The sequence below is a fragment of the Schistocerca serialis genome, chromosome 1 (assembly GCF_023864345.2).
Source record: "Schistocerca serialis cubense isolate TAMUIC-IGC-003099 chromosome 1, iqSchSeri2.2, whole genome shotgun sequence".
Classification (NCBI taxonomy): domain Eukaryota; kingdom Metazoa; phylum Arthropoda; class Insecta; order Orthoptera; family Acrididae; genus Schistocerca; species Schistocerca serialis.
In genome coordinates this window covers 1,019,212,430-1,019,240,336 of record NC_064638.1, presented here as the reverse complement: position 1 = coordinate 1,019,240,336, position 27,907 = coordinate 1,019,212,430, and the positions used below count along the sequence as shown (strand labels likewise).

Sequence of the window (27,907 nt, the reverse complement as noted above, 5' to 3'; positions counted from 1 at the left end):
CATGTCATTTGAACCTACAGTAACAAATCTACCAGCCTGCCTCCAAACTCCTTCAATGTCTTTCTTAAATCTTACCTGGTGTAGATCCCAAATGCTTGAGCAGTAGTCAAAAATGGATCATAGAAGTGTCCTATATGCGGTCTCCTTTACAGAGGAACCACACTTCCCTAAAATTCTCCCAATAAATCGAAGTTGACCATTCGCCTTCCCTACTAAAATCCTTACATATTTGATCCATTTCAGATTGCTTTCCAACATTATGCCTGGATATTTAACTGACGTGACTGTGTCCATCAGCATATTACTAACGCTGTATTCAAATGTTACAAGTTTGGTTTCCAGCTCATCAACATTAACTGACATTTTTCTACATTTAGAGCTAGCTGCCGTTCACCATACCACTTCGAAATTTTGCCTAAATCATCTTGTACCCTCCTACAGTCACTCAACGAAGACATCTTCCATTACTTCCCTTACACCACAGCATCATCACCAAACAGCCACAGATTGCTGCTCACCCTGTCCACCAGATCATTTACGTGTATGGGAAATACAGCGGTCCTATCACACTTCCGTGGGGCACGCCTGACAACAACATTGTCTCTGATAAACACTAAGAAATCTTCGAGTCACATACCTGGGAACCTACTCTGTATGCTCATACCATCGTTAACAGTATGCAGTGGGGCACCATGTCAATGCTTTTATGGAATCTAGGAATATGGAAACTGCCTGTTGCACTTCATCCACAGTTCACAGGATATCATATGAGAAAGCAGGCAAGTTGAGCTTACCACGAGAGATGCTCTAAAATCATGCTGATTCATGTACAGAAGCTTTTCATCTCAAGGAAATTTATTATATTCAAACTGATTATACATTCAAGAATTCTATAGCAAAACAATGTTAAGGATATTGGTCTGTAACTCTGCAGGTCCCTTCTTTTACCCTTCTTACATAAAGGGGTCACCTGTGCTTTTTTCCAATCACTTACGACTTTGTGGTTGGGGACAGATTCATCACAAACACAAGCTAAGCAAGGGGCCAATGGCACAGAGATTCTTTGTAAAACTGAACTAGGATTCCATCCAGACTTGACAACTTATTTTTCTCTGCACCAGGGATGCCTATTAGTGTACCCTCCATAGAGGGGTATGTGTGACGGTCAAAAGACGGAACTTAAACCCGCTGAGTGATTTTACACAGTACCAGAGTTTCGTCAGGTTCTCAGCAAGATCTTTTGCTACAATGTGCCAGTTGCAGTTGTTGCATGCTTTGCACATTGATCTTTTTACAGCCGCTTGAATTTCTACTAACTTTTCCCTGTTGTCATTTGTACATTCTCGTTTGAACCGTATGTACAACAGTCTTGGCTTCCTCGACATTTTTAAATTTTGTTGCTAAACCATGGATGGTCATTTCCATCCTTAACCCACTCACTCAGCACATACTTCTTCACAGTACTATTTGCAATATGTTTAAACTTTGCCCATAATTCCTCTACATCCATCATACTGGAACTAAATGATATCCACTCATTGGGGGGGGGGGGGGGGGGATGCTAACAACTGCTTATCTACTCTTTCTGGCAGAAATAATCTCCTAGCTTTCTCGATAATAATCACGGTCACTAATCCCTGTCTCTATGCTGACACCGTCAATAAGGTCAGACATGTTTATAACTATAAGGTTTTATATATTTCCATTTTTGTGTGGGCTTTTCAGTTCACTGCTCACGACATTTTGGGAAAACTTTGTTCAGAAATACTCTGTAAGACAGTCTGTCTGCACCGCCTACAATGAATCCATACGTATCATACTCTATACTAATTAAGTTGAAGTTGCTCCAACTAATATTGCATAATCTGGTATTTCTACAGTACTGACCGTATACTTTCTTTGAATGAATAACTTTAAAATGGTCACAGCAGAATCGGGTGTCCAGTACAAGCATCCAACAATTAACTTTATTTCACCTACACCTGTTACAAAACTAGATATTTCACTGTCACACTCAAATTCAACCTCAATAGATACACTATTTCTGTCGAAGTGCAGTGGACACTCCCCCTCCTATGACAGCTGATCATTCTTTCCAATACATGTTTGATGAATCACTGAATATCTCAGAGCTTTCTACTTCAGGTTTGAGCCAGGTCTCAGTCCCGAGAATAATTTGGAAAGCAGAGGAATTATGTCCTGCAGTGATAAGCAGTGTGATATAGTAAGAAATGAAGTTAATGAATAGTTTAGAAATGTAAATAATGATTTAAAGCAGATTAAAATCCATGGAGAAGAAATAAAAACTTTGAGGTTCGCCGATGACATTTTAATTCTGTCAGAAACAGCAAAGGACTTGGAAGAGCAGTTGAACGGAATGGACAGTGTCTTGACAGGAGAATATAAGATGAACATCAACAAAAGCAAAATGAGGATAATGGAATGTAGTCGAATTAAGTCAGGTGATACTGAGGGAATCAGATTAGGAAATGAGACACTTAAAGTAGTAAAGGAGTTTTGCTATTTGGGGACCAAAATAACAGATGATCGTCAAAGTAGAGAGGATATAAAATGTAGACTGGCAATGGCAAGGAAAGAGTTTTTGAAGAAGAGAAATTTGTTAATATCGAGTATAGATTTAAGTGTCAGGAAGTCGTTTCTGAAAGTATTTGTATGGAGTGTAGCCATGTATGGAAGTGAAACATGGACGATAAATAGTTTGGACAAGAAGAGAATAAAAGCTTTTGAACTGTGGTGCTACAGAAGAATGCCGAAGATTAGATGGGTAGATCACATAACTAATGATGAAGTATTGAATAGGATTGGTGAGAAGAGAAGTTTGTGGCACAACTTGACTAGAAGAAGGGATCGGTTGGTAGGACATGTTCTGAGGCATCAAGGGATCACCAATTTAGTATTGGAGGGCAGCATGGAGAGTAAAAATCGTAGAGGGAGACCAAGAGATGAATACACTAAGTAGATTCAGAAGGATGTAGGTTACGGCAGGTACTGGGAGATGAAGAAGCTTGCACGGGATAGAGTAGCATGCAGAGCTGCATCAAACCAGTCTCAGGACTGAAGACCACAACAACAACAAGCAGATTCAAGATTTAACTGAACAGGAATTTTCCAAGGCACATAAACAGATCTCACATGTGATAGTAAGGTTAAATGTTTTACAACAAAGTAAGGATTCTGACATGACTGCCATCTTGCAACTTTGAAAAAGAATATCAGTGACTTAACTGAACAAAAGGTACAGGAAAAGATTCAATCATCTGTCTGAATATCTGAATACTTCATTCCACAGCAGAGATGTGTATGACAGGGAAATTTCAAAGCTCTGGGTTGAACCTTACCACATGGGGAGAGCAATATGGAATCACAGTTGGATGACTGTAAAAGGTTTATTAATGGTTACCAAAGGTCTTGATACGTTAAAGAAAGAATGTACCCGAGGAGGAAACTGTTGGTGAGATAATAGTGATGGGAACTGTTATCCACTTCAGTTCCAAAGGAAAAAAGGAATGTAAATATTGTAAAGTACGGGAGCAAAGAATTATCAAGAGAGTAACCAGACACAGACATTTAATGGTAGTAGTATAATCACTGTCTGTCCTACTATGCCAAATGACTGGTCGTGTTTGCACCAGCCATCAGAAAACAACGGGCATTCTGGGGAAGGGGCCAGGCTTGAGGACATAGCAAAGGAACAGTAGGCATTCATACAGAGAAGACTGTAGCCCTCACACAGCTAATAACTACTCATGAGTGTTTACTTGAAGAAGAAGAAGAAGAAGAAGAAGAAGTAAAATCTAAGACGGAATAAGTGCGAGATATTTTTGGAAAGAATGTTCATATTCACTTAGATTCCGAGATAGAAATATCATTAATCTCACAGGAATTGCAACAAAAAAGTATCTCTTCCCATATTATCAGTAAAAGAGGTTTTTGTTGTTAGTATCACCAATCATAAATGGAAAAAATAAAAGAAGAAACGTGATTACCAACAACAATTAATACATTGACCTTTCACCAAACACTCTCAGTAGTGCCTAATTTAAACCTTGATCTCCTATTAGTATTAGATTGGCTAACTGATAATAGAATATTATTAGTGTTCAACCAGGAAGCAGATTTATGGAAAAGAGATAATAGGGTACGAAGTGTATGTAGCCTTCTAAAATAATTTCTTAGAATGTAAAGGAGGTAAACCTCTGGTGAAGCATATGGGTCATTCCATGGCAAGTCAACCTACCCCTCCCTGCTTGACCATCAAGGATTTCGTTGAAATTTTATGTGAACATTACACATGTTCCAAATGATCATTGGTAACGTTTAACATTCATCAAAAAAGTACTGGCTGAGCTGTAGTCACTTATTTGACTGCGTGTGTGACTTTGCACAGAGCAAGTGTGAATTTCTGGCATCTTTGAGCTGTTATATCTTGGGTAACATTTTGTTGAAAGAAATGAAATTTGGTCATCTTGTACAATTTACAACATTCTCTCGAAAATAATAATGGAAAGCAATTTACGAGCCACATTCAGCTAGAAAATTTTAGGCAAAATTGCCCAAAAAAATTTCCAAGTTTGGTTTCTTGTATCTCAGGAATTAGTCCCTGATGAAACTTGGCATGCACTAACCTGATAACAAAAGGTTCTCCAAAATAAAGTTTCATTTATATACCACTAGCAACACTAACTGCAAAGTTGATTTTGTAAAAAGGTCAAAAATTTGGTACCTTTGACCTGATTTTGCAAACTAACCATGTTCTATAAGACTTTCCAAACTGAACTCACTAGAAAGACCATCAGTTTAAATGCAAAAAAACGTGTATTTAATTATCCATGGGCTGACAATGTTAGATAATTTGAATGAAAGTTGGAGATGAAAATCACAGCACAAAAAAAAGTAAACTTCAGATTCTTCTCTCTTGTGGAGTAAATGCATGGTGAACATTAAACATAATACATAATAGCTTGGTAGCGCAAGGATGAAGAATACAAAATTTCATTCACCTAGTATTTTCCAGTAGTCTATAAATTCATCAAAAAAATGATGGTTTTGTGAAAAACTAAACATGGCAACATTCAACACTTCTTTTACAAATACCATTTTCTATGAAAGCTTCAAAACCAGCCTCATGGAACATATTTTAAGCCCCCACCCACCAGTCGCGTGGGCTTATTTTTCAAGATCGGTTGACAATACTTCCTAAACTCAGGCAACGAAGCCAGAAAAATCACACTGCAAATGAAGTTTTAACTTCGGCTTCTTGTATCTCATTGATTGAAGGCATGATAGGTATGGAACTCTGTACACTACAACTTAGCAACATAAGATTTTCCAATGTAATGTATCAGTCATGTATTGATTTCTAAATTGCTACAAAATCAGTTCAAACGTGATTTTCGTAAAAATTACCAAATAGATCATAATTAACTTCCAGTTAGGTAATCTGTTTTCCATAACTGATTTCAAACTAATCACAGTTGGATAGAGCATGTTTTCAAGTATTTAGAAAACACATATTTGATTTTCTAATACATGCTAACAACACCTGAAAATGACGGACAAATTTGAGGGAATTTACTACGGCAACAGGCTACATTGCAGCAACCTGTTGTCCGTGTTTCATTGTAGACAAGTAATGTCTCACTATATTGTGGCATTAACATTGTCACTACTGGTACAAGAACATGAACCAGTAACCCCATCACCATAGGGGTCTTAATTTAGGTTCCAAAGCCTTTTGGTGGGACCTGTCTGCTAACAAAGCCATTTTCTAAGTACCTTATCTGCTATTCTCAAAATTGGTAGGAGTATCTCACATATATGGCAAGCAAAAAGTACATCAATTTCGATTTTAAACTTCTCAATATTCTCTCTTATATTTTTCAAAATTTTTGAGCCATTTTCTGCAGTTCATTGGAAATTGATACTGGCAGTGAGACGGTGACATTGAAATAACAGAGCATGAAAATGAGGTGTTGTACTGGTACCCAGCAAGCATCCTGTCTTCCAGGCCAATAAAATTAAAGAGTGACCCTTGACTTAGCATAAATTTTATTAGTGCATCATTTTTCTTTTGTTGATATGTCAATAATGTTGACAGTCCATCATTCATTATCATACATAAGGCTTAGCATGGTCACATTAGATACCCTGGCAACAAAATTTAGAAACTTTGCTGATAAGGCCCAAACTCGAATCAATGGTAAATTGATGATGTTCTCATCTTCTTTCTTCCTGAAACTTTTTGCTATCTTTGATTTCTTTTTTCAGAACATTTAATTTGTTATTGGCCTTTACAGGCTTGCACGAGTAAATAGTCACTTGGTTGTGCCATCAATCCCATCACAACGGGATTTCCTGTGGCTAGTGCCAAAAAAGTTCCATTCCACAACAATTCATTTTTTGTGGCTACACAAAATTCTAATAAATGCCAGAAGGCAACTGATTATTTACTTCAACCATTTCTGCGGTAGGCAGCAAGAGAGATACAATGATGGCTTTAACTGTAAACATTGTCACCGTGAACCACCCCAACATAGTGAGATATTATTTGTCACTACACAAATGAAAAAATGTATGCAACAAAACACAGTAAACCATTGCCATGCTACATTCCCTCAAATGTGTCCATCATTTTCAGGTATTGTTGGCACATAATGGAAAATCCAATGCATTTTCTGGATGTTTTTCAGGCGCCGATTTTTCCTGGCAATTCTGCCTAAAATTTTCTGGCTGAACATGGTTCATAATATTCTTTTCATTATTATTCTTAAGAGAACACTTAAAGTTGTTTAAGACTGCCAAATTTCATTTCTTTCAACAAAATATTGCCCCAGATATAAAACCTCAAAGTTGCCTGAAATTCACACTCACTCTGCGCAAAGTCACGCATGGTGTCAAACAAGTGACTATACTGTTGTGACTTGCTGATCATTCAAAGTGCCGCCGCACAATTACGTGCATCGTCTACATGCGGCGCTGTCTGCCAGCCATGCAGCAGCCGCGCAACCTAAGCGGCCAGCCAGCCAGCGGCCGCTAGACTTGGACTCAGTGCTCATTCGAATGTTACCGTGTTCACATGTCTTGCTTTGTCAACTTGCTCAGTGACTTATATGTGTTGTGTCGTTTCCAAATATATGTGTTCAACTTGATGTTATAACAATTGGCAATGAGGTACTGGATTTTTCCTTTTCATCATTGACCCACAGGTTTCCATGGCTACTGTCGAGCAACTATTGCAAGGTCTCATTGAACAGCAAACGCTTCTAACATCGGCGATTCGCGATTTCGTCGCGGCATCAAATGCGGGGCATTTCTCGTCATTGTCTATACCTCCTTTTCCTCCTTACGACGAGACAGCAGAAGACTGGTCTGATTACGAAAAACGTCTTCGACAGCACTTCTTGGCGTTTCATGTCACAGACAAACAAACATGTAAGTCTCTGTTCCTTTCATGGATTTCACCTCAAATGTATCGGTTGTTGTCGCAATTGGCTCCTGAAAGATCCTGCGTCTTTGTCCTTTGCTGAAATGTGCTCACTTCTGTCTGTCTATTTTCACAAGCAAACGCATATGGTAGCCTCTCGTGTTGCCTTTTATTGTTTTCAAAAACAACTGCATCAATCCTATCGCGCTTGGGCTGCTGAACTTCACAGCCTCAGTCGAAAGTGTCAATTTGTTACTGACGTTCACAAAAATCCTATGCTGATTCCATGGTATGGGATGCTATTATCCGATCGGCGACCGACAAAGAAGTTCGGCAACGTGCCCTTCAGTTGGCAAATCCAACTCTAGATGAAGTCCTATCCATTGCACAGTCTTTTGAAATTTCTTGCGCTGCTGGGGTGCAAATAGAGGCATAGGGTGACGTCGGGGAATTACAACCTCTGTGCACTGTTGACGACGCGTGCGGTGCGTCCCCGCCGGCCGTGGCCCCAGTACGCTCCCATGCACAGCCTCGACCTAACCGTAAACAACCCTCTAAGAAACTGCAGGAAAACCCCCGGCAAGTTCCTTCATGTCCACGGTGTTTTACGAAACATTCATGGGAGGACTGTCCCCAACGTTGGGCCATGTGTCACAATTGCAAAAAGAAGGGTCATGTGTCTGCCGTTTGCAAATCCTACCGCATACATGATGTTCATGACCGTGACGCTGATTCTGCTTCTGTGTTGTCTGTCAATTGCACTTCTTCCCTTTCAGGGAAGTTATTCCTCACTGTCCAAATCCTTGGTCGGGATGTTCTCATGCAGGTGGATACCGGTTCTGCTGCCACTATAATTAATTCTCAGACGTATCTTCAGTTGGGTTCTCCACTCCTATCACCTGTCACTCGGCAATTACAGACATACAATAAACAGAAGATTTCTCTCTTGGGACAATTTAATGCTGAGGTATCTTACAAATCCATCGTTCGCACTGTTCCCATATTTGTGATCGACCAGAGTAACGCAGAGAATCTTTTTGGTTTCGATGCCTTTCGCACTTTTGGGTTCTCCATAGATGACTGTCAATATCGTCTCTGATGCTATTCCTTATGCTCAACTGGATTCCTTGTCGATGACATTTTCGTCCCTTTTTCTCCTGGATTAGGCTATGCAAACGACTTTGAAGCTCATATCACACTCAAACCCACTGCTTGGCCTAAGTTTTTTCGGGCTTGGCCCATCCCTGTGGCCCTTCGTGATCGGGTAAAACGGGAGCTGGATCGTCTCACTACTTCAGGGGTCTTGCTTCCTGTCACTTCCAGCGAGTGGTCCTCTCCTGTCGTTGTCGTTGCTAAGCCCAATGGTGATATTAGTCTCTGTGGCGATTTTAAAGCCACTGTAAATGCGCAATGCCTCACCGACACTTACCCTATGCCCCGACCTGAAGAATTGTTCACTAAACTTGCGGGAGGCCAGTATTTTTCTAAAACTCGGCATGTCAGAAGCTTATCATCAACTTCCTCTCGATGCTGCTTCCCGGCAGTTTCTGGTCCTTAACATGCCTTTCGGCCTCCATCAATATCAACGATTGCCATTTGGGGTTGCCAGCGCCCCTGCTCTCTTTCATAGATTCTTGGAACAATTATTGCTCCCTGTCCCTGGGTGTATAAATTACATGGACGACATTGTTGTCACTGGCTCCACCACTGAAGAACATCTTCAGAACCTCCGCACACTTTTTCATGCCGTACAGACTGCCGGTCTTAAGTGCAATCTTCAGAAGTCACAATTTTTTCAGGCATCTATCACGTACTTGGGGTTTCAATTCTCTTGGGATGGTATTTGTCCGCTTCAGCAAACTGTTGCTGCGATCGATGCCCTTCCTCGCCCTACATCTGTTAAGGAACTGCAGGCCTTCTTGGGGAAAATAGCATACTATCACAAGTTTTTACCATCTGCTGCTTCGGTGGCTCAGCCGTTGCATCGCCTGTTGCATAAAAACGTGCCTTTTCACTGGTCCGCGTCATGCGATGCGGCTTTCCAGAAATTGAAGACTATGCTGAAACAGGCCCCGTGCCTGGCTACTTATCGACCTGGCCAACATCTTGTTCTTGCCATGGACACCTCTCTACACGGGGTCGGTGCAGTCCTTGCGCACCGTTTTTCTGACGGCTCTGAACAACCCATTGCTTATGCCTCCAAAACGCTCACGGATTCCCAATAAAAGTATTCTCAAATTGAAAAAGAAGCTTTGGCCATTATTTATGCTCTTCTTAAGTTTGGTGTTATTCTCTATGGATCCAAATTTCATCTTGTTACGGATCACAAACCACTTGTTTCATCCATCATCGTCACTTACTAATGAGGCTGCACACCGCCTCCAGCGTTGGCCTCTTTATTTGTCTCATTTCAATTATGAGATTCATTTCCGGCCGACGGCTCAACATGCGAATGGTGATGCACTGTCTCGCCTTCCCATGGGTCCTGATCTGGCATTCGATAAGGACGAACTTTTGTGTTTCCACCTGGATGTTGCCAAGCAGCAGGTTGTGGACGGATTCCGCATCACGGGGACTGGCTGGCGGCTGCTACGGGTTCTGATCCTACCCTCTCCCGGGTTTTACGCTGTATTCAGAAGGATTGGCCAGATCGTCCGTCCACTAAGACTTCTAACCCATTGCGGAACTACTATGCTTTGCGCTATCGCCTCACAGCTAGGGATGGTGTTATCCTCCTTTCCATCGACAATGCTTCACCGCGTGTTGTGGTTCCTGCGTCTTAGCGTGCTTCGGTCTTGCGCCTCCTTCACCAAGGGCACTGGGGTGTCTCTCACACAAAATCTCTGGCGCACCATCATGTGTACTAGCCTGGCACAGACTCTGAAATAGCACACATGGTCGCTGCCTGCGGCCCTTGTGCGTCACAGGCCGCCGCCCCAAAGTCATCTTTGTCACCGTGGCCTTCGCCTGAGACACCCTGGGAGTGCATTCATGCTGATTTCGGGGGACCTTTTTTAGGTACTTACTGGCTCCTCATAATTGACGCCTACTCTAACTCTCCTTTCAGTGTCCGTTGCACGTCGCCTACCACTGCGGCAACCACAAGTGCTCTTGCCCGCATTTTTTCTTTGCAAGGCCTTCCCTCTACTCTTGTTACTGATAATGGTCCGCAATTTGCCTCTTCTGAATTTGCGGATTTTTGTGCTCGGCATGGCGTTACGCATGTCACGGCCCCTCCGTTCCATCCACAATCAAACGGTGAGGCTGAATGACTGGTCCGCACATTTAACGGTCAGATGCGGAAACTCCTGACTTCTTCTGCTGCTGATGATGCGTTTCTCCAGTTTCTGGCTTCTTACCGTTTCACCCCCATGGGCGACCACAGCCCGGCTGAGCTCTTACATGGCCGACAGCCCCGCATGCTACTTCATCTTCTGTGGCCTTCCACCTCACAGCTGCGGGTTCCTTTGCTTGGCCGGTTCACTGCCGACAATCGGGGATATGCCAGGCGGCCAAAATGGCGCCCGGGCCGCATCTTACGACACCATGGCCAATGCCTGTATGAAATCCAGACGGACACGGGTGTTGCAGTGCGTCATTCGGACCAGCTTCGGCCTCGTGTGCCGGCAACGCCTGTTCAGAATGCCGCTACACCACCTTCGGCTCTACCTGACACTCGGGATCTTGGCATCTCTCATTACTCACAACACAGCCCTCTAACCATCATCTCGGTGCCAGTACAAGAATGGACGCCACCAGGAGACGTGCCCATGCAGGAACCGGATGACCATCATCTGTCGGAGCCAATCTACTCGCCTCCTCCTCCTACGGACGCCAACACATCGCCCACGTCTCTTGTTATATCAACTGAACTTGCCGCAACGGGCAGATTGGTGCACGGGGCCCCAGCCGATTCAACCCCTACGTCTCCTGTCATCTCGACCCGGTATCATCGGGAACACTTCCGTCCATACGGGAAGCCCCCTCCTCAAGATTTTACGGCCAGTCAAATAACACCTATAGACATTAGCAATCTACAGGCCACCTCCATCAAGACCAATGCAAAAATTTCAAAGGGGGGAAAAGTGTTGTGACTCGCTGATCATTCAAAGTGCCGCCGCGCAATTACGCACGTTGTCTACATGCAGCGCTGTCTGTCAGCCATGCAGCAGCCGCGCCACCTAAGCGGCCAGCCAGCCAGCGGCCGCTAGACTTGGACTCAGTGCTCATTTGAATGTTACTGTGTTCACATGTCTTGCTTTGTCAACTTTCTCAGTGACTTATATGTGTTGTGTCGTTTCGAAATATATGTGTTCAACTTGACGTTATAACATATACCTCAGCCAGTATTGCTTCGATGAACATTAAACAATACCAGTGTTAACTGGGGAGATGTGTGAATATTCACATGAAATTTCATTGAAATCCGTGATGGTCAAGCAGGAATGTTCCGCAATTTGGTGATATGACATGGATTGACCCATATTCATTTAGTGGCTTCTGCTAATATTATTGTGGTAGATGAAATAGAACAATCAAAAAAGAGTTATTGAGTAATAGGAAACTAACAGTGATAGAGTCGCCTGTATTGCCAAAAGAAAAAAAAATCTCAATTTGAAGGTATTTTATTACAATATAAAGACGCACTTTCAAATAAACAGCGAATAGGGTTTAGAATACCAACTGCTGCCAGTCATAATAGAGAGTAACTTTATTTAATGCATAACTAGTTTCTCACTTTGCACATCTTCGTACAGTTTATATTCATTTACATGTTTCCATGTTCAATGTTGGAGTTCACTGTTTAAGTAAAAAAAACAAATAATGTGATGTTGACCAGACACAACTGAAACAACTGGAAATAGCTAAGTATATGCTGAAAATTATTATTGTACTTGCGTATACACTCATATTCAGGAAAAACAAAACAACTTGAACAACTAGAGACAGGACATATATTCATAGGACATGTATATTAGTATATTCTGCATCAGTCACCTCAGTTCAGCATGTGTCTTGCTGCCTAATTGGCACAGGATCTGCCATGGCCCCTGATAAATTGTTCTGTGTGTGATGGAATTGACATGAATAACGACCTGTGGTACAGCCATCCATGCTGCATTCCCCTGGTTCCAAAGTTCATCCATGGCAACAGACTGTCCGGACTGTCACCTCTGATAGTGTACGATGTGTTACACTTTTCCACTGTTGTGCCAAAGCTGACGAGGACACAGATCTGTCCTGCAATGTCATTTGGATGCTTGGATGCGATGTCCTTCTCGGGGGAGGGGGGAGGGGTCTGAGTGATGCGACCTGACCCATCTCTTTATGTACTATGGCCTTCTTAGAACAATTCTGCACCAAAGTTATTTAGCTGGAGGGCACCCACGTGGTTCTTGGTATCTTACAGTGAAACTACTTCCTGTCTGTCCTATGTAGAAATGTGGGCATTAAAGTTTGTAAACACTTGACTTGTTATTTGTCTTACTGCAGTGAATGCTGTACTGCTGTCACTTATTGTTAGTGCTGAAGGATACCTGAGTATCACTGTTATGAAAAAGGTTAGCAACTTGGTATGGAATTTTTCCTATAAAGAGGATGCAGGCCAATGCATTTCTTTGTTCTTGTAAATCTGATGTAGGAGGTGCACACATACCTGCCAACCTCCAAAAAAAAATCAGGAGTTTCAATTTAAAAAATCAGGAGGTGGAATGATCAAAACCCATGACTCATTTTCAGTATAATTTCGAGAAAACTGTGAGAGTTTCTCCCTATGATGCCACAAAGTTATACAGTGGCTATAAAACTACAAATAAAAACACCAGAACTATTCATAACATTGATTCCATATCCTCTATTGGTAACATTGCCCAGGTAATCAGTATTATGTTGTGATGGTTTTTTTAAAAAAAAAAAAAAAAAAAAACAAGGGGAAAAAAAGGTATGACTGCCGAAGACCAGTGTCCAATCACAAAAACACTGGTTAATAATCAACTTCACTTAGCACAATGACAACACACAAACACAAGTCCAAACAGAGCATAACACTGAGCAACATGAGTATAGATTCTACAAAATGCATGGGAAGAGGGGAAAAATAACATTCACTGTACAGGCTGCATGCAAATTCTTGATTCTCATAAACTTTGATATGTATATCAATTAAAAACACTAATGAGTGGAAGGGCTTCCAATCATTGGCCAAAAAAACTGAAGTCACAAGTTTTCAAAACAAGTATCTTAGATTTGACAGTAATTAGTTAAAAATTGGGAGAAATAACAGAGTAATCTGGAGACAGGAGAAAAAGTGGAAAATCAGGATTTACCTGTCTAAACCAGAAGAGTTTGCAGATGTTTGTGCATTGTTTCTTTTTTATTTGGTTGTGAAGTTTATCAATTATATCTGGACTGTATCCATTCTGGTGTGCAATTTCTTTGATAATGTTAATTTCGTTTTGTTCATCGAGAGGACTGAGAGGTACTTCTAGGTATATGATTAAGGACAGATCTCAGGAATTCTGTGCTGTATTGGATGACAGAACAAGTTGTTTATGATAACATCATGGTGATGGGTTTTCAGTAACTTTGAAAGGCATGTCTGTTATTTAAAATATAACAGTAAGATCAAGAAAATTTATTCCTTTATCCACTTGATGCTCCACAGTGAAGTTAATGTTGCTGTGCATACTACTGAGAGCATTTGTAAGTTTTTCAATCTCCTCAATCGTACCATTGTAGAGGATGATGGTATCATCAATATACCTTTTGTAATAAATTATTTTATCTTCAAATAAACATTCTAACCAGAAGAATTGATTTTCTATGCAACTGATGTAAATATCTGCAAGGATTCCTGGCCAACTACTGTCCATTGCAAGACCATCTTCTTGTTTACGAATTTTGTTGTCAGAAATGAAGTTATTATGTGACAGACTTAGTTCTAGCAGTTCAATGAGTTCATATACATCAGTAATGGATAACTTTTTTGTGTTTTAGTAGTTGTTCAGTATCTGGATTGTGTTACAAATAGGTATGTTGCTGTATAGGTTTACTATGTCCAATGCAGCAGATATGGCACTGTCTGGTATTGATATGGCTTCGATATCTTCCATAACATCACAGTTAGTCTTAATTGAGAAATTCTTTTGATAAGTATAAATATTGCTGAGACCATCCTTTAGCTTCTTAGTGATAAAATATGCTGAACTACTTCTAGAGTTTAACTACTGGATGCATAGGGTAATTAGACTTTAAATGTTTGCTTACAAACGTAGTTTTGGTGCTGGCGGGTTCACGACAAGACATTTTAGGATATCAGAGTCACATAACAAGAAATCACAAGGTATCAATAGTTTCCTTAGCTGCGTTTGAATTTGGATGTGGGGTCACTCTGCACTTCATGTATATTGTTTTTATGAAACAGTTCCGAAGGCTGTTGATGTATTAAGAATCAGTTCCGAAGTCTGTTGATGTATTAAGAATCATTCATAACGTCTGAGTTACCTTTGTCAGATTTCACTACAGAACTCTGTCTTCAGTTTTCTATTACTGTACATCAGCAGTTTGGAGTCATTTTTTGCACAACTGTGCGAGTTTTTGATTTTGTAGGTTCTTGTGTATGATGTCCTTAACTTTAAACCTGTTTTTGGTTTTGTAGGTTCTTGTGTATGATGTCCTTAACTTTAAACCCAATACTTATCTGTTCATTACTGTTCATTTTCGCTGAGTCACACACCATTTAATCCTTATTCCACGAAGTTTCAAGATTGCAGCCGGATGGCTTCCACCACTTGTCATGATATTTTGGTTGACAACAGTTCAATTATCTTCAGGTGAGTGTTTTGCACTGGAGATTTTTAGTTCACATCGCTAATTTTATACCAAAAATTGGTGCAGAGACACATGCGTAAAGGCAAGGCACTACATGAGCAACCTCTGTCGAGTTTCTTGATCTCTTTGAATATGACTCCATCTAAAGTGCGCAGGCACATGCATAATGGTGATACTACATGTGTGCTCTCCGTCGGAATGCGAGTTGATGGAGTTAAAATTCAGACATCAAATTAAGAAAATAACTGTCACTGTACAAGTCTTTAGCCCTTAAGATAAAGAAATCATCAGGTCCCATGCCTTATCCAGTTGAAAGCCGTCATCATGTTTAATACAATCTCCTGCCCAAAAATCACAATTAAATCTTTGATATTGCTGTTATTGGGCCAATGGAATATGTTTGAGGCCTTTCTCAAGTAAGTTAGTTTCATCTTTATCAAATGTGACAGTGGTGGTGTTTATCACCTTGTCATAAAACATTTGTTACGGCGTGGGTGGAGATTCTAGTTGTCTTTTGTAAGAACTGAGAGCAAGTATTTCTGATTATGTCTAGCTGATACAACTAGTTGTTCTTTGCTCTCCTGGTCACTAATTTTATCTAAAATGTAAATGAATTGAATGGGAGTTAAGGAGTTGTTTACTGTCAAGTGCTGTTTGAGCATTTGCTTGTTAAGTGTATCTTCGCATTTATAAACCATTAATGATTTTATTTCAGATTTTAACCATATAATTTCACAGTTTGATTTTGCAAATTTTGGCTGATTGAGTGGGGCTCCTTACATTAGTTTAGATTAATAACCATTACCAGTCACAACACAGAACTGGTTTCTGTTTTCCAATGTAAACATGCTAGATGTTGCGAATGCATGTGCTTCTGGAGTTACTAACATCTTAAGTGCCACTACTGTATCAAAGGCATAATATGGACGTACGAATACTTAACATGTTGACTAATATGCAGTTAATATGTACAATTTCAAAATGTGTTTGTAAACATTTTTATAGGGAGACAATACAGGTACTATAACTACATATAAGCACAATAATATTTTTCAACATGTCACTGTCATTGTAAAATTTTTTGTAACTGTAATGTGGAAACAATACAGATACAAAAACTGTATGTAAGTACAATAATATTTTTCAATCCATGTCACTTAGCCACTTCCAATTGTTTCAGCTGTGTCTACTTACTCATCATCACATTATTCATTTTTTATGTTAACAGTGCAATCCATTGCTGAGTGCTGGAAACATGTTAATGAATGTAAACTACCAGAAGATGGACAAAAGCTCGAAAAAGGTCCTATGTTAAATAAAATCTATTGTCAATGGTAGCATTTATTAATCTCTACCCCATAAAGGAACAATCACAGTGTTCAACTGCATCCATTATGGATAAAACTCAACAGTTAACAATTATGGAATATGTATTGAAGTTTCTTTTGCGAGGCCTATCCATTACTGATGAATCTTAGGACTGTAGAGAGAGAAGAGATACAAAAGATGATTGACAATGACGTAGCTGAATGCAGCCATAACGTCTACAATAACCCACTGCTAGTGGTAAACACTAAGCCCTAGCTTGAGCATAGCTCTGTGGTGGGCACACGGCAAGTGTCTCAAGCCCGATCTCCACTCATCTTCCTCAGTTCACATTGTTTTTACTGCACTCATGACTTCTAATTGGGCTTGGTGAACTGTGAACTGGCCTCTGTATGGTACTGCCATTGTGTGGATGTTTCACAAACTATTTTGGCAATCCCACAGACAACCCTTACTTGTTCAAAACCACTGCACTGACACATGGAATTAGAATTTTTGCAGGTTTCTTGTTGTGCTAGCAGTGCGTTTTTCTGATAAATATGTCAAAGTTTTTGACCAATACTGAGATTGAGAAGATTTTGAAGGTACCATCTGAATATTCTGGTTGAAAGCGAATAATAGCACCAGAAGGAACACTAAGAACCCTAAAAGAGAAAAGTTGCAGAAGAAGTTGCAAAAACAGAATCACAAATATATTCTCTAGTGAGACTGCAAAGATGGAATGATTAGCATGAAACGTGGTGAGAACAAAAAAAAAAGCCATTTTGATGTCTGAAAACAAATGATGAAACAAGGGCATCTTCTTAACTGTCACCAGTTCTGGAATACCAAGACTAGTGGTTGACAAAAACTGAATAAAGCATCTGCAGTTTCCTCTTCATAAATGAAAGACAAGACAAGAGAATGCAAAAGGTAAAAGAAATAAGCATAAATAGAACTACACAGAAGTGCAGGCTAAGTAGCATACAAATTACAAAAAAGTAGCAGCAATAATTGAACAGAATGTACTGAGAGTTTAGACAATGACACACAGAATGCTATTGCAAACATTAATGAAGTGTTTAATTTAATTACATGAACTGTTGCAGCAGCTCCCATTTCTTGGAGTACCCTTGTTATCAACACTGCAAAATTAACATGTGTTGATAACAAAACTATGGACATTTCAGCTAGATAGTTTTGATGCAGTTTGAGTCTATGGTAGTACATGACTCAGCTAAATTTTTTTTAAGGTGTTGCAACAAGACCAACAGTCAAGAGAATGAATTACAAAGCTGATTTGGTTCTTTTATAATGAACCTCAAGTCTGCAAAATGTGTAAGAAATAACAGAAACACAATTTTGTTTCTGTCACAATTTTATAGAGATTTGTACTCACCCTAAATAATCCAGAAAATCCCCCAAGAAATGCTCCAAATCTGAATGCATCTCGTTGCACCAGTACACCAGGTAACATCTTCGGGTGACGTACAAGTTTACAAATCTGAAGCAGCAGTCTCAGACAGACTTGAAGACCATACCCTATTGAGAATAACTTTGCTGTTCCCTAAAAGTAAAGTCAGTCAGTCAGTAATTCCATCATTAATAAATGCAATAAAACGACATGATAGAAATAATGCATAAAAATTTGATGTACCATACATTTCTCTCTTATCACTTACTTCGAGAGAAAAATGCGAATGTAACAGACACAAACAGCAGCTAAAAATATTGCAAAATATACTGACAAAATTTCAATTTAAAATGTTCTAATACAAAATATAAGAAAAATGTGAGGTTCATTTGCTAGCAAGAAAAATCCTATGTCCTTTTTTATTCAGCGGTACATAGGAAACTTAATGTAGTCATATTTCCAACTTATTATTTCCAAAAACCATTTACTTATTTTGTGTCCAAGTCACAGACGACAATTTATGCGCACACCTTTGCCATCAATAGTTCCTGTATGTTTGAGGAGGTGGTTTGCAATCCCTGGGATGATGTTCGATGACATCCAAAATGTCACAGAGTTGACGTCATACAAATTTCCCGGAGAAGAAGTCACAGCTGGAAATGTAGCTTACAACATCATGGAATGGGCAGAAGAAGAGAGTAAGTATATTTCAAACAGTGTATGTGCGTAAGGGCAATGTATGTGCATTTGGGCATTGCAGAGAAGTATAAGTTATCTTCAAAACAGCAGTGGTGCATTTATAGCAACTGTGTAGAAAAGTATATTCAACATGGCGTGTAATTTAATATTTACAATGTAAGAAAAGATAGAATCTTTACTTACCCTAAAGATGGCATGTCAAAGAGCAGACGGGCACAATTAAAAGACACTTACCATACTTCTTCAGCCACAGCCTTCATCAGAAAAAGAAAGAGAAACACACACCATTCATTCAAACAAGCAAGCACACCTCACATACACATGACCGCCACCTCCAGCAGCTTGGACCAGAACGCAACTGTCAATGAGAATGGAAGGAGCAAACTGGGGGGGGGGTGGGGAAGAGGAAGAGATAGCAGTGTATAGGTGGGGGGGGGGGGAGGGGGGGGGCGGGGGGGGGAAGGAGCACTGTCTAGTGGAGTGTGCAGGAACTAAATTGCCAACAGCTACAGCATCAGGAAGTTGCGGGGGGACTGCTGGGTGGGGGGGCGCAAAAACAGTATGTTACCTTAGGTTGAGACTGGGATGATTACAGGAGCAGAGAATGTGTTGTTAGAAAAATTCTCATCTGTGTAGTTCAGAAATGCTGGTGGTTGAGGGGAGGAACTAGATGGCTCAGGTAGTGAAGCAGACACTAAAATCAAGCATGTTCTGTCCAGTTGAATGTTGTGCCACATGGTGGTCTACTTTGTTCATGGCCACAGTTTGGCGGCGGCCATTCATCCCGGTAGACAACTCGTTGGTAGTCATATCAACATAAAATCATTGAACAGCTTTTTGTACTGGTATGACTACCAACCAGCTTGTGACGAAGCAAGCTGGGATCTCTCTACTTCCTTTCTTGTTTTGCCATCTGCCTCCTTAGATTCATTTTTTTTCTTTTTGCCTAATTATCTTTAACATACATGAGTATAATCTGCATTTTCATAAAAGAGAAAGGTTGGCCCTCACTCTTAAGGAGTATAGCACCAGGCCTAATTTTGTTCTTAGTTTTGTGTATGTCATCACAATTTCCTAATTTATTTTGACTATTCCTAGTTTTTTGTTATAGGGTGAAATCAGTAACTGTTTCGTGACTTAGATTCTGTTGTTGACTTAGAAACAAATACAAATTCTGTTCTTTATAAACATTTGGAAGGACCACCACTAGGATTCTTAAAGTATTTATTTGGCTCTATTCGAAAATATATAGCAAATCTAGCCCTTAATTAATTCCAAAATAATTAGCAGGTTTGTCAAAAGAATATCTGTTAATTTCATTATTTAAACAAAACAAATAATTCAACCAAACCTTTGTGGTACAAGAAACTGTTAAAAAGAAGGAATTTTTCTATATATTCAGTTAACTGAATGAGTTATGTTTTAATTGTAATTTCTGTAAATTAAATATCAAACAATGTATGGTTTCAGTACCTATTATTGTGAGGATATATAAAGTCCCCAATTTTGGTCCCAAGTCAGTCAGTCAGTCCACGGATGATTTTCAGACGAGACACATGCATCAACTTAACTGTGAAATAAGTGTAACACAAATAGGCTGTGTTTAAAATAATTACGGTGTCTGTTCAATAGTGCCACACATACCATATTATTGTGCTAGAGCTGTATGGGTAGATTTTTACTGCTCATAGATGTTCAACAGTAAACTATTGTAGCAGTATGCTGACGTTTGCCTGCAAGCATCAATAAGGCTTATCAAAAGTTAAAGTTAACCAATAGTGAAGTGGCCATATTAACTGTGTAATAATGGGGGGGTTTGTGAACAGTGAAAGTAAAGAGCTGTGAAACACAACTGTGCAACTGTTGGGAACATCATTTACAGTAGCCAGTGTTGAACTTCCACCCACCCCCCCACCCCTCCCCCCATTTTTCATCCAGTATAAGAACGCATTACGTCGACACCGATGACTATCAACAATGAAATAAAACAGGCGAACGTCACAAGCTGTCCACCAGGATTAATAGCCACTGCCCCACTGTGCCCAAGAGCAAAGGAGACCAACCTATGGCTTAACATGCAACTGAACGTAACATGCTTTATTGTAATGGCTGCTTCATTTCCCAATCCACCTGGATCCTCACCTCCACCACCAGCTTTTCTGAACTGCGCAGATGTTAGTTATCCTCACAACACATTCTCTGCTCCCATAATTATCACAGTTTCAACCTACAGTAACATGTCGTTCCCACACCCTCTACCCTATTACCTCCTCCCCATCCTCGTCTCCCACCTTCTTTGTTTTTGCTGCCATCTGCCAATGGATCCGCCCGTGTTTCCCTGCTCCTCTCCTTTTCCACTCCATTTCCCCCACCTCCCTGCCCCGCAACTTCCTGAAGCTATACCTGTTGGCAGTATAGTTCCTGTACACTCTGCCAGACAGTGCTTCCCTCTCCCCCACCTGTATGCTGCTATCCCTTCCCCTTTCCCACCCTCTCCAGATTGCTGCTCCCATTCCCCGTGGCAGTTGCGTTCTGGTCTATGCTGCCATAGATGGTGGTCATATGTGAGGTGTGCTTGCTTGTATGAATAAATGGTGTGCGTGTTTCTCTTTCTTTTCTGGCGAAAGCTGTGGCAGACAGTTTACGTGTAAGTGCCTTTTAGCTGTGCCTGTCTGCGACTTAACGAGTGATCTTTACATTAAGTAGGAATCTATCTTTCCCTACGTTGTTCATATTCCAACCTGGAGTTTCCATTGTAATTTAATATGTGAAAGACAGAAGTAATTATATACAGAAGTTTGCATAACTGAGACTGCTTGAGATCACTGTGATGAATGGTGCTGCCATGGTATCTCAAGTAAAAGGACGAAAACACCATATATCACATCAAGCCTTCCAATATTCTAAATTTGACTGGAAAAATACACCATATCACACCAAGACCATTTGACTAACATATACCCAAGTTCCAAAGAGAATTGCAAAAGGCCTGTAAGGAGAAACATTGTTTGATCATGATTTAAATGTTAGCATTTTAAAAACCATCAGAAGCACAAAAGGAGAGACTCTTCCTTTACTTGTTTTGAAATCTTTTGTTTCTTACAGGAAGTTTCACCTTCAAAGTATATCAATAAGTACTCAAACACCACTTCCTGAGTATGAATTAATTGTCTAATTTTAGACTGAAAATGAAGACAGACACATACTGAGTACTAGACAGTGATTATTGCAGGAGAGTGAAATCACACTTACAAGAGATGTTCATTAACTGTAAATTCAAATACTTTAACATACAATACTGGTACTGTGACTAACATTAGAGAATACTATTAAGTAATGTGATATATCATCAATGATGTTTATTATTTGGATTCCATAGCTGAAAATCAAAGTAACTGCTGTGGAAAGGTAATGTAAAACAGGGCTGGACACTGTGAGCTTCCTTGAGACATACAAAAATAGTAATTTGGTATTAAAAATTTTGAATTTGTTCTACTGCTGGATTAAGCTCCTTCTGTGACACTGCACTATCTACCGGTATTGTGAAAAAACAAAGTTTAGGGAACATAAATTACTAAAAAAGTTTGGAAAGTTATCGAGAGGATTTTTACCAACAGAAAGTGATGACAAATATTTTAAAATCTGGAGTATGAGAGTTCTACAACACTGATGGTAGGCTTTAGAAGTGCATGGCTCTGCTGACCCTTTACCGAAGGTTAGCAAGAGAGAGAATGTATGTTGTAAATCTGTGGTAGAAAGGTCACAGGACGGCCCCTCGTGACATCACAAAGAATAAACTGGAGATAGATGGATCACAGCTGCAGTTAAATATGAAACAGCATGATAATCACTACACAGGATAGATTCAGATAAGCCATCAGCAACAGAAAATACTACAATGTGATATAATTATTGTTTTAAAATTTCCTTTTCTTATTGTTAGAATCAGCAGTGCCCCAGAAACTGGTTCCATGATTTGTTCACAGTGAACGTTTAAAGAAACAATGTTGTGGAAAAAATGGAAACTTCATGGAAGGCTTTCACTGTATTGTATTGTATTTTTTATTGGTCCTGTTGTCTACATAGCAGCTTATGCATAAGACATTGGACAATTCAAGCTATAAATATACAGGCTGAAAGTCATTTCAAGGCATACATATTTAAGGTTACAATAATACACTTTGCACACAAATATTTATATAACACATTCCATTAATTTAAATATTCTTCAATGGAGTAAAAGCAGTGATGCTGTAAATATGACTTTAGAGATTTTCCAAATGTATTGACCTCAGTGATAGCTTTTATGTTTTCAGGAAGTTTGTTATAAAGCTTAACTCCCATGTGAAAAGTACCGTTTTGGCACAGTGCTGTGCTGATTTGAGTCACATGTAAGTTTCTGTTTTGTCTGGTAAAGTGCTCATGCATATCACAGTTTTTTTGCAGTCTCCGGTACTTGCCTATTACTATTAATTTAAACAACAAAAGAGTTTCCATAATGTATACACATAGTATAATGAGGAATAGCAGATTTCTTAAACAGGTGTTTACAAGAGTCTCTAGGCTTGCACCCAAACAAGATTCTAATGGCCCTTTTTTGTAGTTTAAAAGTGCTATTATCAGTTTTAGAGTTTCCCCAGAAGGTGACACCATATCTAAGACGAGAATGAAAGTACGCATGATATGCATTCAATACTGTTTTCTCACTACAGCATGACTTTAATGAACAAAGAAGGTAACATGTTTTGCTCAGTTCTGCATTGAGATATTCAATATGCTTAATCCATCTGATGTTACTCTGCAGCCAAAGTCCTAAGAATTTGGTTTCAGTATTGTTACCAACTGGTTCGTCATTGATAGAGACTGATGGGATAAACATGTCCTTGTTAGGAACATTGTGGAATTTTAGAGCAATGGTTTTCTTACTGTTTATTACAAGCTGATTACTCTGTACCCAGCTGCTAAGTTGTTTCGTGATCGTGTTTACTGTCTGCTGTAACTGTTCATCGTAGTCTCCTTTTAGTAGAATCGTGGTGTCATCTGCAAATATGATTGTTTTGTGTGCATCAACATTTAAGCTTAGATCATTTATGTACAGAAGAAACAGAAGGGGGTCCCAATACTGATCCTTGGGGTAAACCACATTTAATTTGTTTATAGTCAGATAAGTGATTTGATACAGTTTTTAGTTCAATATTTGTGTGCTTGATGCACACTGCCTGAATACAATTAATGAGAAAGGAACTGATCCACTTGTTGGACAGACCTCGAATACCATATCTTTCTAGCTTTGGTAGCAGAATTTTATGGTCCACCATGTCAAAAGCTTTTGACAAGTCAATAAAGACTCCCATTGTTTCCTGTTTTTTGTTCATCAGGTTTAGGATGGAATTGATGCACTCATAGACAGCAGTTGTTGTTGACCTCTTATTTCTGAATCCATGTTGTTCATTACATAGGATGTTGATTTTATTTATAAATTTCATAAGTTTCTCATACATAACTTTTTCCAGTACTTTAGAGATGCAGGAGGAAATTGTGATGGGTCTGTAGTTATTTACATTGTCTTTTATCCCCTTTTTTTTATAGTATGCGCGTACTACAGGTGAGGAATTTTTTGAGTTACATATTTCATGAAGTAGTCTTTTCTTCTGGCATGAAACCCTTATTCCCTTTGTGATCCAGCTGTTTAAAGAGTTCCCCCATATGGTTAATGTTTTCAGTGGGAATGCAAGTTCAAAGAAATGGGTTAATGTATCAATGAAAGTGTTGAATTTCGGGAGCGGAAAGACTTACCTTAGTGTTGAATTTTTCATTTATATCGTTCATTTTGTACACTCCTAACCATTTTTCTTTCCGTAATAAGTTGTTGAAGTAGTTTACATTATGCTGATTATAACTTCGATATGCTGTTCTGAAAGACATGTTGTTAATAATACTGCCTTGTACTTTTATGCTTAATATTTGAGCAAGATGATCACTAAAACTTGCACTGAAAATTTTTAGTGAGGTGTTGTGTAAACTCTTCTTGACTAGAAACTGATCAAGAGCTGTTTGGCAAGTTTCTGATACTCGGGTAGCTGCTTTTACTTCAGCCTTTAGATTGTAGGACGTTGCAAGGTTCAAAATGCTCTCCCTATTTCCACTATTTGTGAGGAAGTCAATATTGAAGTCACCACAGATTATCAATTCACAATCCATTTTATTTACTTTATTTAGCAATGACTCCATTTTGTTTAAGAAAAGTTCAAAATTCCCGGATGGTGATCGGTAAACTGTAGCAATAACCAGGTTGAACTGAGTAATTTTTATAGCTGCAATTTCATAATCCTTTTCGACATTTGCCCTAGTTAAGTCAGGTAGTGTAATAAAATCTACATTATCCTTTGTGTAAATTGCTACCCCACTGTATGATTTCTTGCAATTTTCGTAAAAGCCTAAATTGACTACTACATCTCAAATCACTTCATTCAAATTTAGGTAATCAATCACCTTTAGAAAAGATTGTTTACAACTGGTTCACAGAATTTCATCACGGTTGTGCTCCCATCATCGGTGAATTTCATGAAAGCCAACCAACATAGATGCTGTGAGCAACATGATTGAAGAGGATCAGCATGTGATTTACCGTGAGACAGAGACATCTTTGAGCTTGTCAAAGACTGCAATAAACTTGATTTTGACATCATTAAGCTGTGAAAAAGACCAATGGTCAGTTAATGCACAATGCACAACTTGATCGAAATTCAAAAACAGGTCATATCAATTGGTAAAAGGTAATGCTCAAAAAATTAGACTGAGGAAATTCAAAATCTGACATACTAATGCAAAAAGTGAAGAAACTTGGACATATTCAAACACGGCAGAAACTGTGCAGCAAGTAACCATTTGAGTGTACTAACATGAACTGAAACCAAACAAAGTTGGTACGTTCATAATGCTGTTCCAAGAAAATGATTACTGCATTTTATTGTCAGAACACTTAGAAGGTGCACCAAATCTACTAAAGAGACTGTCTTTAATGTACTATGCTTGTCTGTCCTCTGCCAGAGTATTGCTGTGTAGTGCAGGATCCTTACAAGATACGATTAGCAGATAATAACGAAAAATGTTTGAAGACAGGCAGCTTGTTTTGTATTATCATGGAATACAGGAGAGACTGTCACGGACATGCAAGTTGGGGTGGCAATCATTAAAACAAAAATGCTTTCTGTTGCGGCGAGATCTTTTCAAAAAGTGTCCGTCACCAATTTTCTCCTGCGAATGTGAAAATATTCTGCGCAGTCCCATTATAAGGTTTGTTACATTGTGACGTAACATGCAGAGTGATAACGGCTGCAAGTTGTACTGTTCAGGCCACAGACGGACACTTCTGGCAAGCTTGCTTCTTCCTCATAACACGTATGCCTACCTGTGTGCTCATTGTGTGTACTGGTTACATTAAAGTAGCGAATGGCAGAGTTCACAAGATTACTGTTGTATTTGTAATATTGGAATGTGAAAGTCGGTGTTATTAAGTGCTACGTGTTAATAAATCAACAAATTTGTGACTTAACACACTGGTTGCTATCAGTGATAACTATACCCAAGCATGAATGGTACCCATTCTCTAACCTGACATCTATGTCCCTTTCCAACCTTGAATATATTAAAGTTCTATGACTGTGAGGATAGAACGAGGAGAAAGTAACATGTGGGAGCTTACGCCATCTACAGAGGGAGAAATGACCCTCGTAACAAGTTAAATCAGAACTCCCACAGAAAGACTTAAATGTTCATTTTTTCCATGTGCTAATCTAGAGTGTAACAGTCAAGAAATGGTCTTAAAGTGGTTCTATGAATCCTCTGCCAAGCACTTAAGAGTGAATTTCAGAACAGGCACATAATAGAGGTAGATGTAGATTAATTTCTATGGCTATGCAAGACATGTTGCAGGCACAAAACGTCATCCAAAAATGTACTGAATGCTTTTTCAGAAAATTATTTTGAACAATTAGTTCATGAGCCCACTCGAAGCGTAAATGGTTGCGAAAGCATGTTTGACCTCTTCGCAACAAACTATCCTGGACAAATAGGGAGTATCATGATGAATACAAGGATCGATGACCACAAGGCAGTTGCTACTAGGCTGAATACCATAACACCTACAACCAAAAGAAACGCAAAGTATATCTATTTTAAAAAGCTTATAAATATGCTCTTGATGCCGTTTTTAAAAAGCTTATAAATATGCTCTTGATGCCGTTTTAAGAAACAGTCTTCACTCCTTCCAATCAGATCATTTAAGCATAGAAAGATGTGGAATGATTTCAAAGAGATAGTATCAATGGCAATTGAGAGATCTATACCACATAAATTAATAAGTTACGGTACTGATTCCCAGGGATGGCAACTGAGAGATATATACCACATACATTAATAAGTGAGGGTACTGATTCCCAGTGGTACACAAAACGGGTCAAATCATCGTTTCAGAAGCAACAAAAAAAGCATGCCAAATTTAAAATAACGCATAATCCCCAAGATCACCAAAGTTTTGCAGAAGTTCAAAATATAGCGCGTACTTCAATGTAAGATGCTTTTAATAATTTCCACAACAAAACTCTGTCTCGGAATCTGGCAGAAAACCCAAAGAGATTGTGGTCATAGATAAAGCACACCAGCGGCAAGACGCAATCAATACCTTCACTGCGTGATAACAACGGCGATGTCATTGACGACAGTGGCACTAAAGCAGCTTTATTACACATGGTTTTCCGAAACTCCTTCACCAAAGACGATAAAGTAAATATTCCTGAATTCCAATCAAGAACAACTGCTGAGATGAGGAACATAGAAGTGGATATCCTCAGTGTAGCGAAACATCTTAAATCACTTAATAAAGGCAAGGACTCCGGTCCAGATTGTATACCAGTCATGTTTTGAGTAGCCGTCTTAGATTGTTTGCACATGATGCTGTCATTTACCATCTTGTAAAGTCATCTGATGACCAAAACTAATTGAAAAATGATTTACATAAGATATCTGTATGGGGGCGAAAAGTGGCAATAGACCCTGAATAAAGAAAAGTGGGAAGTTATTCACACAAGTATTAAAAGAAATCCACTAAATTTCGATTACGCTTTAAGTCACACAAATCTGAAGGCTGTAAATTCAACTAAATACTCAGGGAGTACAATTACAAATAACCTAAATTCGAAAGATCACATAGATAA

The 27,907-nt window shown here is 39.3% G+C and overlaps 1 protein-coding gene across 2 annotated transcripts in view; it reads right to left on the bottom strand.

Annotated features, from left to right (window-relative positions):
• Positions 1-27,907, bottom strand: part of LOC126413497 (transmembrane protein 135-like) — a 137,887-nt gene that overhangs the window by 14,459 nt on the left and 95,521 nt on the right. For both annotated transcript variants that reach the window (XM_050083269.1, XM_050083270.1), the window contains exon 6: positions 17,979-18,146. In XM_050083269.1, the coding sequence (XP_049939226.1) occupies positions 17,979-18,146 (168 nt within the window). The remainder of the gene's footprint in view (positions 1-17,978; positions 18,147-27,907) is intronic.